The following is a 14,495-nucleotide window of genomic DNA, read 5'->3' on the forward strand; positions in this document are numbered from 1 at the left end:
CTACTGTCAAATTCAGAAATCTCCAGAGGGCAAGAAATTCACGTGCAACAAAGACGTAAGTAACTTACACTGTTCTTTCATAGGTCAAGTGAAAAAAACAGTTTTATAAGGGTACATACTGTAGTAAAAAGAAAGATCCATGTGCTGCATGGAAAAAGCTAGACTTGTAAATTTATGGCATTATTTTTTATGTCTCAGCATCTTGCATGTCCAAAGAGCACCAAATGATAGAGCAATTGAAAGGCAAACGTGAAGAAATACACACCCAGAAAAGGCCCAACAGGATGAGCTAGAATGAAAAGTCTTCTCAAGGTACCACCAGGGCCAGCAGGAAGGGCTGAATTCCAAAGGCATTGCCTTTCAAGCAGCGTTATTCACACCAACATCAGCTGCAGTTACCCGAACAGTGCTGCAGCCTGATTGCTGTGCATGCATGTGAATATATCCACGTGTGTACTGCCAGTTACTAGAACAAACACATTGCTCCACCAAAAAGCCTACTTAGCTTGTATAAGTCCTCATTTTTAAGACCGTTGCATTTTTGCTGCAACAGAAATTTCCAGCTTTTTAACACTGATTTCAGTCTGACAGCTGACACGGCAAAAGAAGCTGCACAGACCTCATAGTTACCTCAGTAATAAATCCTGCACTTAAGGCCCAAATTACCGATCGATACAGAACATTCTAAAGAAGAAAGCATTGTTTAGAGTTTATGTTCTCTAGTAAAAAGGGCACTAGAGAAGACAATTCCATATTTAGAATGCACAGAGCAAAGCCTGGGGCAGGAGGACTGCCACTGTAGTTCCTTACTGACAGGTCCAGGGGATGGAAAACCTCTCTTTGCTGCAAACATGGGGACAGCAAACGCTTTTTTTCCTCTCCTACTTTTTAGGAAGATATAAGTCCAAAATGCTCGAAGGAAGGGTATTCTCTCCTTCCTCTAGAATCCTGCAAACCAGCAGGATTGCAATGTTTGCTTCCCCTCTTTTTTTTTCTCTGACTCTCTTTACCATGTCAGAAGAAGACAAAGAATTAATCACCACTTACCTTTGTACAGGGTGGCTGATGAATATTCATTTCGTAGCTCAAATGGACTTTGCTTCATGATTAAGGAGGACTTCAGTGAACCAAATATTTCTATTACCAAATCACATGGTGCCTTATACATCACTTGCCAAACTAAAGTGGAAAAACCATCGCTGGCAAAAGAAGGGGCAAAGGGAAAGGGCTGTAGTGATTTTGAATACCTTAAATACAGGAACAAATAAATTACGCTTCCAAATATTTGGAAATGAATTTTCATTAACTGCTTTGTTATAAATCCAAGAAAAGGATGGCACTGCAAGGAGAGCAGAGAGTCTGTGGTCAGCAAGTATCCAGTTAGCAATATAGGTGAACAAGCACTATTTAGCAATCCTCATTACATCAATTTTTAAGGGATGTACATGCTCCCAGGCAAGAAAGTGAGTCACCACCGTAAAGAAGGAACATTTTTGCACCAAAATAGTCACATAAACCTTTTGTCAACAGAACAATGTTGGCAGTGTTACAGATTATTTGAGCACCACTTTATCTTCCGTACCAAACATATTAACTATTCATTCAATGTTAGGGCTAGACTCCTCGTAAAGTTGTGTTAATAACAAAAGGCACCTTTTAGTCAACTGAACTTTGTTACTTTACACTCATATTAAAGACATTAAATATATACTTTACCTGTGAATTTAGTGAAATCAGAGAGCCTAGCAAGTACCAAAATTAGGAACAAAGGTGCTTCCCTCCATCCACCCAACACACTGAGGAAATCATATAAACAATTATAACTACTAGAAAATGCTTTTTTCTGATCACTTTTGTTAACACAGGTGCATTTCACAGAAATGCTTCTAACCAAACACCAGGAAAGCTTTGGCAAAAGAATTAGAGAAAGTATTTTGTAAATAATCTGATCCCACAGGATGACACCATGACAGTAGAAACCAAGGTCCATGTATTACTACAACCAGGCTAGAGCTGAAAAGGGACGTACTTTGGAGAAAGCAGATCCCCTGTGTCTAGTCCCTGTCCTAACAGAACCACACCACCTAAGTCACTGTGGCCAACTCCTGCAACATAGGAATATTATGAGTTAAGAGGATTTTTTCAGATTTTTTCACCTTTCACTGTGTTAAAAAGTAAAATATCTTCTCTCTTTTTTTTCCTTAGTTATGTTCCTCATTTTTGTGGCTATATGAATATGCTTGAGAACATTCTTGCAAAAGGATCAAGAGCCAGAAAAGGAGACATTACAAGCTGCCTTTTACTCTGATCAATTCTCAAATAATTTTCATTCTACTGGTGGAAGGATAGGAGAAGTTCTGAATTTCTAAGTTGCACTAACATTTTACATTTGTGTAGCATCTAATTCTTGAAAAATCCTGCTGGGACACAAAATTACCTCACTTGACTATTGCAGTGGCACTACAATGGAAAAATAAATCTTTATTCAAATGCAGAGTTGTTTCCTCGTATGCTGACCTGAGATCCTTGTAGAGTTCCCATCTGCACTGTGCTTGGCTGCAAAACTGTGAGCCACTCTGATTTCCTTCATCATCCAGCCTTTGTCTGACTTGCCTGAAAGGTTGCAAACAGAAGACAGGGCAGGTTTGACTTGTCTGGTTCTTCTAACATCGGGGCTCACCTACTTCGCTTTGTAGGTTTGAAGTGGTACCAAAAGGAACAACTCCCAAGTCACAACAGGCTTGCAAATACACTTAGAGTAAGTGGATTACAGTAAGGCTTTTACAACATCAGTGACTGTTCTCTTGCAGCACATTTGGGTTATGATCATTTCAATTACCTTCCCTTTGAATTAAACAGTTGGAGCAGACAGCCAGGGAAAACACAGGTATCACTTCTAATAATCCAATTCCACAGCAAGCTAATGAGAGAAATAAGTAGTTTTAAAGCTTTTCAAAACTGAATTAGATTTTTTAACAAGAAGTTCACACAGTCAGTTTAGTAATTATCTTCGTATTCTGAGATCTCAAATGTGGAGACTTCCCCCTGTGTTAGAAACACCATCAGGTCAGTCCATGTCCACAAGTATAGCCTGCATATGCCCATGGATCATGGATAAGATATGCCCTTGTGACAGACTGACCCCAACCAACAGCCAAACACCCACCCTGACTCCCTCTCACTCCTTTCCTGCTGAATGGGGAAAAAATAAAAGGAAGGTTAGACTTATGCACTGAGATAAGGATAGCTTGATAGGGAAAGGAAAGCTGCGTGTGCAAGTAAAGAAAAATGGGAATTCTTTCCCTGCTTCCCATCAGCAGGCAGATCTCTAGCTACCTTCGTGGGAAGCTATACCTCAACATGCACAACAGCTGCTTGGGAAGACCACCATAACCACGAACAACTGCCCTTCCTCCTCCTTTTACCAAGCTTTTAATGCTGAGGTGTGGAATATGGAATATCCCTCTGGTCAGTTCGGGTCACTCTGTCCCCTCCCTGTTGCCTGGGAGGGGCTGAGGAGGAGGAGAAAGCCACGAGAGAAAGCAAACACTGTTCCACAGCAGCCAAAAAATGGTGTAGCATCAACACTGTCTTAGCCACAAACACAAAGCACAGCACCACAAGGGCTGCCAGGGAGAAAGTTAACTCCATGCCAGCCAAACCCAGTACAGTCTCAACCCCTTGTTCCCCACCATTCACACCATGTGTGATCTGAGGAATCAAAGCATCCTCTGTCCCATTCATATATTGCTTCATTTCTACACCCTACTCAAACGTTTTCATTCCATCTATTTCTCTTTCCTGAAATTCCTTCTTACCAACACTTACAACACATACTGTTTACTTAAACCACCTTTACATCCAATAGCCAGGTTTATACATCCTCTATAACCACTATACCTTGTCCCTTGACATATATGCAGATATTATCCCCCCATTCTATGCTCCCCCTCCCCTAAATTTCCACACAAACAGTCAATTACTTTGGTCCTATCTGTCAAGGAGATCACTCAGGACAGGAGAAGCACCACGTTGGATTGTTGAGCACAAAGAGCACTTGGGGTGGGTCAGCACTGCTCTCACACGGTTCTTTGTGAGGCTCATTCTCTGTTGGTTCAGATGATTCCTTCTATATTCCTTCCTACACCATACAAGTCAAATGATGGATTATTTTCCCCCAGGGATAAGTCTCCTTGAGGTATACAGCAGATTTCCACTTTCTCCTGCACCATGTGCACCTGGGTCCCTGAGCAAAGTCAATCCCACAAAGGCACTTTCCTTTTCCCAAGGCAGAGCAACCCACGCTGCCTTTCCCAAGGCATGTGCAGCGTGGCCAGTTTGCCATGCTCACCATATTGATATCACAGACACCTCCCTCCATCTGTTTCAGGGAGACTTCACCTACATGGGTCACTTGATTGCAGTGCATGTTTCACATGTGTGATGGCCTCATCAGTCAGGGCCTACTCCTCAATCACAAACCCATTTTTTTCATTGCATCTCTCCCAGTTATGGTCCTTATCTTGAATTCTTCAAGTGTTTTCATCCTGTTTTCTCCCCATGTTCTGTAGAGGAATGGGGTGAAAGTGGCTCAGTGGGCATCTGGCTGCTGGCCAAGGTTAATCTGACACAGTCTTTTTTTTTTTTTTTTTTAATCCAACACAGGGCATACAGCACAACCCAAACATGCTCCCTTTAAGACATTTCTCAGAGCAGGAGAAGCTCTTGCCCAGAGCAAAGGTCAGGCTTGCCTCAGATGACCTCCTTGACTGAGTTTTTGAGTATAATATCTGCAGGACAAAATGCAAAGTTGCTGAGAAATGCATGTGATTAGCACTTCTGCCCACAAGGACAAGACAGCCTATCAAGGTATCACACATTCAGAGAAACTTGGTTAAATAAATCATCTTTTAAATCAACCTTTGCCCAATCAAAGTTCAGCCTTACTTATACGTACAGCCACAGGAAGAACAGCAAAAGAGAACTCCTGTGAAGGCTACTCTACATAGATATACAGGTAAGAAATTCCTTTTTTCCTAATCCCTCTTCCCTTAGAAAACTCCTCCTTTACAATACAAATCATGTTGCATGTAAAGCTCTGATGGATTAGAAGAAGTAGTATGCAGTGCATTGTAACCTTCCCTCCACTTCTAAATCTGAAGAAATAATTTTTCCCATAAAAGTCTACTGTTTCTTCAGCTCTGTGTGGCACTGGTTTTGCATGTTAATTCCTGGAATTAGCACAGATCCCCAGTGTTTGTCAAGAAAAACTGCTTTGAATTGTACTTGCAATTGATACAATCTGATGTGCTCTAAACAATGTTCAAACAGGGCAGTTCACCCCTTTATTAGAGAATCTCAGTGCAACACACAGAGACTCAAAAAAGCTCCAGGCACCTGACCAAGGAGTACAGGTGAATCATGATCTGCAGGCTTCATATCCTTGCCAGCTGAAATTCCTGTATTCTCCAGCTCCAGTGACATCTGTGCCAAACTCACACCACACATCCATGCTGTTCTGTGCGCTGCCCAAGTGACCTCAACAATGCAGCTTCAGGTTCCATAGCAAAAAATCTGCAGCATGGTTGGCCACAGCAGTGGCTCTGCAATGAGTTGCTACCACAGAAGGATTTGACTGCTAGGAGATCTAAAGAACTGACTTCTGTCAGTAAAGAGACAGAAAAAAAATATCTTTCCAGTAAAATATATAAAATATAAAAATATAAAGGTTGCTAATTACCTGGATTTTCCAACTGGAGGAATTTGTCTTCATTTGTCTCATTCCCCCATCTTCATGGATCTTTAGCAGGACAACTATCTTGGGAGATCACACCCGCTATTTACCTTCCATATGGGGTATTCCTGTATGATATGCTTCACCCAAAACAGAATTTCACTACATCACAGAGCAGTTTAGGTAGGAAGGGACTTTTAGAGGTTGCCTGGTGCAATGTCCCATAGAAAACAGGGCCAGCTTAGATCAGGTTGCTCAGGGCCCAATCCAGGTATCTCCCAGGACAGAGATTTCGCAGCCTCTCTGGGCACTTCTAGTACTTTCTGACCACCCCAGAGGAAAAGCTGCCCTTATGGGTGTCTGGTTGGAATTTCCCTTGCTGCAGCCTGTGTTGCCTCTCATCCTCCCACTGTTAATTTCCAGGAAGAATCTGGCTGTGTTCTCTACACAATCCAGTTAGGCAGTGGGAAGATACCAATAAGATCTTCCCTTTACTTTGTCTTCCCAAGACTGAACAAATCCAGCTCTCTCAGCCTCCTTAAATACGTGCTTCAGAACGTAAATCCCCTCTGCAAACTAGATCCAATATGTCGATTACTTAGGGACATCAAAACTGGGGACAGTGCTTACATGTGGTCTCCCAAGTATCAAAGGGAGGGGAACAATCCTTTCACTCTAGTTACAATCCCTTTTCCCAAAACTTCATTTCCTCTGTAAGACTTAATCCTGGTATTACATCCTCTCCTCAGTCTTTGCTATGTTTTCACAGGCAGACTTTTCTTATTCGAGTTCTGCATTTTGCTTAACTTCATTTGAGATACAGAGACAAAATAAGCAAGGAGGGTCTGGGAAAAGGGTTTGGTTTCTTTTCCCTAGCCCTGCTAACTAAATTCAACTTTGCACAGCTGGATTTTCTGGGGCCAAAAAAACCCCCAAAACTCCACACCAAAAAAAAACCCACCCCAAGAATTATGTAGAAAACCCTTTCAACATGTAATCAGAGGGAATACACCCTAAACAAGGTTACTGTTTTTACTCATAGGTATCTTTCCATCCTGTCTGGTAGAGATGAGTTCTGCTCTGCAGCCCCGAGAGTGTAAAGTGAGCAAGAAGCCCCAAAAGAACTACGGCTTCTACCTGCGTGTTGAAAAGGACACCGCAGGGCACATCATCCGGAACGTGAAACACAGCAGCCCAGCCGAAGGGGCTGGCCTCAAGGATGGAGACAGGGTCCTCAGGGTCAATGGTGTCTTCGTGGACAAGGAGGAACATGCACAGGTACATCTCTGTTCAGTCTGGGATCCACACCATGCCCCCATTACCCTGGCCCACGGCTGCTGTGTGAAGCTTTTTCTTCCAGTTTTTATGGCTAGGAAATCCAAGAGCAGAGTCAACTGCTCTGAGTATCCCCCTGCATCATTCATTACCCACCATGGGCATGAAATGTCTTTGGGATGCCTCCCTAGTGCATGAGCAGGGAGGTGAGACAACAAAGACAGTGGACAGTGCAGCTTTCCCTGGGGAGAGCTTTTAGCTCCATCACTCAAGTGCCTGCTTGCCATTTCCCCCTGTCCATTATAGGTGGTGGAGATCATCAAAAACAGTGGGAATTCCGTTGTGCTCCTTGTTCTGGATGATGCATCCTATGAAAAGGCACAAAAGGAGGGAGTGAACCTGGAAGAGCTGGGTCAAAAGGCATCAACAGGACAACAGCAGGAGCAGCAGTGCCCACCCTCCATGGCCAACAGAGGAACCGCTGCAGTTCCACAGCCCCGGCTCTGCTACCTAGTGAAGGAGGAGACAGGCTACGGCTTCTCTCTGAAAAGCATAGAAGGTGAGAGCCCGGAGAGAAGAAACTGGATAGATGTATGTATATAGATATATAGATATATAGATGTATAGATACATATATATTTGGCAGCAGGGACACAGGTGACCACGGTTAACATGTGAGGGCCAGTGGTGACACACAAACTGTTCTGGCTAACAGAAAGAAAGTGAGAAGTAGCAAGATGAGTTCAGATCCATCTCCAGTACATTGCTGCATATGCAGCACAAGGTTTTCTGAGGGCCATGCTTCTCATGGGGTGGAAAACAGATGAAAAAAAGAGAGAGAAAAATAATAAGCTCTTTTCTGCTTGGTTTTTAAGCCCACTTAACCAAATTTACAGTCCCTGCTCAAACACCAGCTATACACTCAATGGGCTATGTTAAGTCCTGTTCCATTCCACAAAATCAACTAACAAATCAGCACATGAGGTTCTAGACAGCTGTAAGAAACACTTTCCCTCATTTGAAAGTTAATTCATTTAGAAAGAAAAGGATTTTGAACCTTTTCCATATATGCCTTTCTTTCAAGGCCAGTCAACAGAATAGGGAATCACCTCTAAAGAGCCCTCTAAGGGATATTTTGGAATGCAATATAATTGAAGGACCAAACATAGAAGCCTTCCAAACACAGAAGCCTTCCAAACACAGGAAATTATGAAATGTATAAAAACAACAGTAAAAGCAGATTCTCTCTTCAAAATGATGGGGGGAGAGCAGGATGGGAGGGAGCAGGAATCAAATCCCTTTCAGCTGTGTTAATCAGCCCCTTTGCGCTCCTGGTAGGGAAACAAACAACAATTTGAGCTGCAGATAGTGAACAAATATCTCCCTCCACCACTGAAGGGATTTTTCCAGGACGGAGTAAGAGACAGAGCAGTGGCTGTGTGGAAGGTTTGCGGTGCTCCCATAATCTGCATCCAAGCAGAGGCCAAGAGTCTCTGAGGACATCAATGCTGAGTTTCCTTAACCACTAAATTCAGGCCTATTGCAGTGATTTACCCTGTGTAATGAGTTTTCATTTATTTTAGGACAGAAGGGGTTGTTCATAGTAGAGCTTTCATCACAAGGAGCAGCTGCAAAGGCTGGTGTCCAAAATAACGATCGCCTGATTGAAATCAATGGAAAAAATGTGGAAAATGACACACACGAGGAAGTGGTGGAAAAGGTATTGATTCATCTTCTGTTCTGGCCTACTTTCACAGCAACCTATCAGGGTTACTGAGGAGGCCAGGTTGGCTGATTTAAGCACTTCACAGTAAATCTTGGGAGCTGCTGTTCATGTACCATCAACACATCAGCATAGCCCTCTGCATTGGCACTGTTACCAAGCAGCCTCTTGAGCTGCCTCTCAGATGAACACTGCCACCGAGACAGGCCAAAGAATTTTAAATAACACAAGTATACTGCTGCCAGGAACCCTATTAAATAAATTCATTTCCTAGAAGTCCTGGAAATGCTCCTAATGGCAGGAGGGCAAGTCATCAATTGTGGTTTCCAGGGCAGGAAGAGGGAAGCCTCTGATGACACAGCATGGAGCAGGGAAGATTCACGATTTTAGACAGTAGTCCCTTTCTCCTGTTAAGAAGTCCAAAACTAATGAAAATTACTGTGCAAGTAATTCCACTAACTGGCTGCAAAGAACACTGCTAATGAGGCTTCCAGCTTTCTCCTCTCAGCACTGCTGAAATGCAGCTGGAGCTGAAGAGGTTTCAGAGAGCCATGAGACTCCAGCATTCCAGCAGCACTCAGTGCACACGGCTAACTATGGAATCATGCAACACCTGTGTTTTGTTTGAGCTACTGCAACACCAGCAGCAATGTGACACTGGTTATGAATAAAAAAGGTATCCATTAGAGTAGAAAGGACTAAGAGAAGGATGGACTTGGGAGAAGCTGAACAGACAGAAAAAAACTCCACGTCAGAATCAGTAATCCAGGGAAACAGAAGAGGACCAAGAGCGACAGAAACTTGACTCCTGACACTGTCATCTAAAATAGTGGTAGAGATGGCACAATAAGTCTGTATTGTAGAGTTCCACACATAGAATAGCCAAGTACTGTCTACAGAGGCTCACTGGATTCTACAGCACTGTATGCCACCCCCATGGCCCTCCACAGATAATTCCCTATAGGTCAGGAACACAGTATGAAATATGGATAATTTCCTCATGTATTACATGCCCCTGATTTTGTCATGGCCCAAGTTTCTGATGGGGCAGGGCGGGGGGGAAGGAAAAAAATCAGTTTATAGTAGCATGGCTTAGACTAACAGCACCCCGCCCCTGCTATGTATCAGTGCACCAGTTACCAAAGTATCTGCAATTCCTACGAGCTGTTGAAGGGGTGACATCTGAGACTGTACATGTGCTGTCACAGGTAAAGAAGTCTGAAAATCATGTTATGTTTCTACTTTCAAATGAAGAAACAGACCGCTATTTCAAAAGCCAGAGGATGGCACTGAGCAAAGAGAGCGCCAGCCTAAGGTTGCTTCCCCTCAAACCACGACTTATTGAGATCCAGAAGGGAAAAAGTGGTTATGGATTTTATCTACGGATGGCACAAAACACTGGTGGTAAGAACCAAGTTAACACACAGACCATGACATTTGCTGTACCATTTCTTCCTGTATGATGTTTGCAGCCCTCATTCCCTTTGGCTTCTTACTGGCCATCTAGGAGAAATCCTCAGGGAAAACAGCCTCAACCTGAAGTGCAATTCTGACCGTTTGCCTTTGCCATGCATTTTAAAGTCTTTAAACTTACCAATCTCTGCCTTCACCGCCATCTTTCTCCCCTTCTTATCTTAGACCACGTAATCAAAGATGTTAATTCTGGAAGCCCAGCAGCCGTGGCAGGTCTCAAGGACAATGACATCTTAGTGGCTGTCAATGGCGAGCGAGTGGATGGGCTGGATCATGAAAGCGTAGTGGGAAAAATTAAGCAGTCCGAGGCAAAAACCTCCCTGTTGGTGGTGGATAAGGAAACTGACAGCATGTATAAACTGGTAAGAAAATGCAAACTACTGCTAGGAATAGATAATTTATCACAATGAAACAGCCAATCTGCTCTGATACTTTTTCAACTTACAGGAAATGTCTAAGATACCCCTGTATTTTAGCAACTCTATTTACACTTGTACAGAAAGTCACTAAACACCCAAATCTTTGGCCTCTTCCTGATTTTTTACACACCATTGGAACAATTCTAAATTCAAACACATGACAAGAAAGGTTAAGGTTTGGTGTTAAGAGAGGAAATTCAGAGCTACATGGCTGTGTAACCATTTATGAATAACAAAATTTCCTTTTCACACAGATCAACACTGTAGTTTTCCACTCAGCCAGAAATTAACAGGGAAGAGTTCCTCACTGCAGCTCAAGTCTGAGTCATTAACAAAGTTTCAAAGTATGTTGAGTGCGAGAGCCTGAAACAGATTTCACAACAGAAGTTTTTATATTAACACAGTTTTGTTACTTTTTTCAGGCTCAAATTTCCCCTTTCTCATACTACTACAAAGCACAGGATCCAACTCCAGCTAAAATGGAGGAAGGATTGGAGTTCCACACTGAGCAGAAAGTGAACCACAAGCCAAGGATCTGCAGGATGGTGAAAGGACCTAATGGATTTGGCTTCAGCTTAAACATGATCAAGAACAAGCCTGGATTGTTCATCAATGAGGTACTAATAAAGAATGAGGAGCAAGCAGCTCAAGTAGTTTGTTGGACAGTTTCCTCCCTTCCATCCTGCAAACAAATACAAGAAAAGCCACAAAAGTCTCTTCTCCAATGCTCTCAGATAAGAGCTAGAATTGTTTCAGTCAGATTGACACTGTTGGCCCAAGACAAAAAAGGAGCAGCAGAAAATATTCCTCATGCTGTTAGTTATCTAGAGGGAAGGAAGAATTCAGCTTTTGCATAATTTTTGCTTTTAGTCATGATTTTCACACACTAAAATTAGTATTTTAAGACAGAATTGGTTTTTACTGTAGAACAGCTTAATTACAGGACAGACACCTTTGCCCTACTTCTACCCACCTTCTCTGAATTCCACAGCTGGTAAAAGCCAAACTCCTGCTGTCCGAAATTACATCTGCAGCTTCAGCTTTTTTGAGAGGAGGGGTTCCACTCATTACTAAGGGATCTGTGAACTGTACTAAACTTTGAAGTTACTGGACAGAGACCTGCAAGTAGTTAGAAAACTGTTTTTATACCTGTCTTTATGGTTCTACCATGCCACATTCCTATAATGTTAAGTCTATCAAGATGCATCTTAAAACCTGAAACTGATGGGTTCCATGTTTATTACATCTGGGCCCATTGCCTGTCCTAATTCCTTCCTGCCCCACAAATCTCCCCTTCCCCAAGCTTATACCACCATCCTCTAGGGAAAGCTAACCCTCAGCTGTTAATGCATCTTTCCAAGTTTAATGCCAACATGCTGCTCTGAACTCCCCTCTGCAGGTACAAAGCCGGGGCCCAGCTGACAGAGCAGGTGTGGAAAACAATGACTTCTTGGTGGAAGTGAACGGAGTGAATGTGACCAACAAATCCTATGACAAAGTGGTGGCAATGATCCAGAGCAGTGGGGACAGACTGACGCTGCTGGTGTGCAGCAGAGATGCTTACAGGTATTTCCAAGGCCAAAACATTCCCATCACAGCCTCCATGGCAGATTCAGACACTTCTGAGCCTCCTGCTTACACAGAAAACCACCCATCAGAGCCAGAGAGGAACTCATCTGAGCCAAGGGAAAGGGTGAGTAATCCTGCATCAGGCAGATCCTGAGGGATCACACAAGGAATAGGAAAAGAACTTTTTTTTCAGGTAGTATGTTTTCCAGAGCTAGGACTGTTAACTTAAGCTTGGATTTTTACAAGTTACTTAAAGGAAAGCTGCTGATTATCACAAACAACTCTTCTTTTCCCCACACTAATACAGATGAGTATCTTTAATGCAAGATTAAATCACACAAAGAATGCACGTACAAGAGATTTTATGGAACAAGATAATCCGAATACAGTAATCCCTAATGATGATGGGAAACAGGCAATACTATTGTGGAAGTGCAGGGAAATGTGCTTAAATACACCAAAAACATAAACAGATTTTATGGAAACCACATTAAATATTTAAAAATGGATCATTTTGGAGAAGGAACAGCAACTGATAGGTTATGATGAGACTTTCTAGACAATGTGCTAATTTGAAATTATTTTACTTCATGCCACTAGAAAGAATCTGAAGCATGACTAAAGTCAGAAAAGCAGGAAGGTATTACTTTCTGAAACACTTTTAACCCTCTGTATGGTCAGCCTTAAATATTAAAATATGTATTTTCTGATCACGCAAAAGAGACAGACAAGGTAAGACCAATACTGTTTCTCATTTATTTTTCATTAGCCTTGTCTGCAAGTTTTTTCAAGAATTTCTTAGTCACCAAGGCGCATTTTGCAGAAGTTACCACTACTTTTGTGTTCAAATTGAGCAGATAAGGGAATTCAACAATAGGAACCCTCTATTGAACAAATTTCTCTCAAATTGTACTTAACCAGAAAAGCCCTTGAACAACAAAAACTGTATTTGTTGGTTCATTCTGCCAAGTGTGTGATCACTGCAGATGAGAATAGGAGTCTGCAACAGTGCAGACTATCAAACATGTTTACAAACTCAAAATAATCAGAACGTATTTGTTACTCCTCTGCAGGCAGACTCATCCTCCTCCTCCCTATCAGCTGCCTCCACAAGAGCTGACGGTGACAACAGTGATGACACTAAGTTGTGAGGAGACAAAACTATGCCAACAACAAAAAAGAAACCGTCCCAATCTTTTCTTCAGTTCTTCTTTGCTATTCCAACTCTCAGAACTTGGCTGCTCCAAGGAGTACCAGAACCATAAAGGAACGCAAACTCTTGCTGCAATAAACACTTCAGTGTAACTTGCATCTGTTTAACACTCTGCAACTGTGCTCCACTGGCTTTCTGCCTTGCAAAGTGGGTCACTCACTCCTGAAAAGGCTTAAAGAACTGCAACTTTATAATTAAGTGTCCTGCAGCAGAAGCTGGCAACGTTTTATATATTTGTAAGCATCTTAGCCTGTTATAGATAAGCTCTTAACAAAGAGCAATTGATTTCTCACCATATCCCAGGAAAGGCAGCTCTCCCACTAATCCATCAACTCCATCTCTGTGGCATCTCTTTGCTTACAGCAGTACAGCTGCTCTGAAATGGCATAAGCCAGGTACTCTGTGCATTATGATCCTTTTTCCTCCTAACACTGCAGAAATTTCTTCCAAACATTAAGCTAATTTTGTAATTCACATCTCAAGATGTTTAATCACTATTCTCTCTCCTCTGCATACAGCTCTGGATTAGAATACTGTATGTAATTCAGTCATGCACATTTGTCTAACCCCAAGTCACCACCACGTTGTCTTGAATGCAGCATAAATGGTTCTGTAGTACTGGTGCTGTATACTTTGCCTCCTTGCTGTACACCAAAGACAATACAGAAATAAATTGTTTAGAGTAGCTAATTCCCCCCCTCCAGGTCTTACTCTCACCACCTACAATTTATGTCCCAGAACAATTATAAAAACAAACAAAGCCTCAGAGAGTAGCCATGGGAACCTACAGGTTTAAGTCACACGAATAAAATTTGTAACATAAATTGTAAACAAGGCATGGCAGTGGTCTTTGACTTTACACTGAACTCTAGATAAGAGGAACCCAAAACCTCAGTTCCACTGACACAGGGAGAGAAAAGAAAAGTTGACACTCGGTAAGAGAAAGCCAATCTCCAGTTGCTAAGGATGGTAGGTACTACTGATACACACTAGCACACACTGCATACAGAAATGAAGTTCTCTCCACTCCACTTCTGCCAGACAGCAAATCCTAACCACCTTCTATCTAGGTCAAATCCAGCCAAATCT

At 42.4% G+C, this 14,495-nt stretch overlaps 1 protein-coding gene across 2 annotated transcripts; it reads left to right on the plus strand.

Moving 5' to 3' along the window:
- Positions 1-4,941: 4,941 nt before the first annotated feature.
- PDZK1 (PDZ domain containing 1) lies at positions 4,942-13,502 on the plus strand. Of its 2 annotated transcripts, none has more exons than XM_069025138.1 (9): positions 4,942-5,017; positions 6,777-7,012; positions 7,316-7,568; positions 8,593-8,729; positions 9,941-10,136; positions 10,371-10,567; positions 11,047-11,241; positions 12,024-12,317; positions 13,267-13,502. In XM_069025138.1, the coding sequence occupies exons 2-9, from the start codon at positions 6,803-6,805 to the stop codon at positions 13,342-13,344; spliced, it is 1,560 nt and encodes a 519-aa protein (XP_068881239.1). In that variant the 5' UTR covers positions 4,942-5,017; positions 6,777-6,802; the 3' UTR covers positions 13,345-13,502. The 2 variants fall into 2 exon arrangements, with proteins under 2 accessions (XP_068881239.1, XP_068881240.1); XM_069025139.1 differs by having other exon boundaries at positions 4,967-5,017; positions 6,801-7,012.
- Positions 13,503-14,495: the final 993 nt, after the last annotated feature.

This window comes from Aphelocoma coerulescens, chromosome 1 (genome assembly GCF_041296385.1).
Source record: "Aphelocoma coerulescens isolate FSJ_1873_10779 chromosome 1, UR_Acoe_1.0, whole genome shotgun sequence".
Lineage (NCBI taxonomy): Eukaryota > Metazoa > Chordata > Aves > Passeriformes > Corvidae > Aphelocoma > Aphelocoma coerulescens.

Excerpts from the sequence above, each read along its gene's own strand:
- PDZK1 (XM_069025138.1), top strand. The coding sequence starts at position 6,803 with ATGAGTTCTGCTCTGCAGCCCCGAGAGTGTAAAGTGAGCAAGAAGCCC. Across the intron at positions 10,137-10,370 it reads GATGGCACAAAACACTGGTG|ACCACGTAATCAAAGATGTT; the intron begins GTAAGAACCAAG and ends TTCTTATCTTAG. Across the intron at positions 12,318-13,266 it reads CATCTGAGCCAAGGGAAAGG|GCAGACTCATCCTCCTCCTC; the intron begins GTGAGTAATCCT and ends ACTCCTCTGCAG.